At 36.3% G+C, this 725-nt stretch overlaps 1 protein-coding gene across 1 annotated transcript; it reads right to left on the bottom strand.

Annotated features, from left to right (window-relative positions):
• Nucleotides 1-277: 277 nt before the first annotated feature.
• Tsp_15639 (hypothetical protein) lies at nt 278-657 on the bottom strand (the record flags this gene model as incomplete). Its single annotated transcript, XM_003370840.1, has 1 exon — nt 278-657. A coding segment is annotated over one exon (380 nt), but the record flags the coding sequence as incomplete, so codon positions are not given.
• Nucleotides 658-725: the final 68 nt, after the last annotated feature.

Genomic DNA, 725 nt, shown 5'->3' with positions numbered 1-725 from the left:
CAATCCTGAAAGTCGATTTCATTGTACCGTTGTCAATTTCTACCATAAGATTTTCCGACGGTTCAAGTTTCATGTGAAATGGGGTAAAAGCTTTCAAATTTTCATCAGGATTAGTAAATAAAATTCCAATTAAAAAATAAGATCATTAAATTAATGTATAAAAATATAAAGTGTGCTTGCTTATAAAAGAATAAGGGAAAGTTTATTTTTTTATTATCAAACGGATATTATTTTCAAAATGCACGTACTTATTGGAAGATGATTTGACTTTTACTGTTTACAAAAACTGTTTGGATGACATTTGACCAGGTGGGTTGTTTTCGACATCATTCAATGGTCGTCTAGCTATTTCATAGCCGTTCAACTCGATCACTTTGTAACCAAGCTGAATCGCTTGCCGTTTCCTGGCTTGAACATGACCAAGAGGAATTTGCGTGTGCAAACGACAACGATTATTATGCTCTACAAACAAAACAATCCGGATCTCATCAGCTGGCACAAGCAACTCTTCTTTGTTGTAAGCTTTGATCTCATACTGTAGCTTGGTCATGTCGAAATTTCCATCACGAAATCTGATGACAGTATCGAGAGCAAACGAATGCGGAAGTATTCGACAAAACTGCACCGCTGCAGTGGAACATCGCAAACGTTTTCCAACTGCATTTGCGATGTGACAATGAATTTTTTTATAAACACTGTCATTGTCGATACCTGTGTACACGTCG

Source organism: Trichinella spiralis (assembly GCF_000181795.1).
Source record: "Trichinella spiralis strain ISS 195 chromosome Unknown Scfld456, whole genome shotgun sequence".
NCBI lineage: Eukaryota > Metazoa > Nematoda > Enoplea > Trichinellida > Trichinellidae > Trichinella > Trichinella spiralis.
The sequence above is the reverse complement of the archived record's forward strand: the minus strand, read 5'-3'. Positions and strand labels throughout refer to the sequence as shown.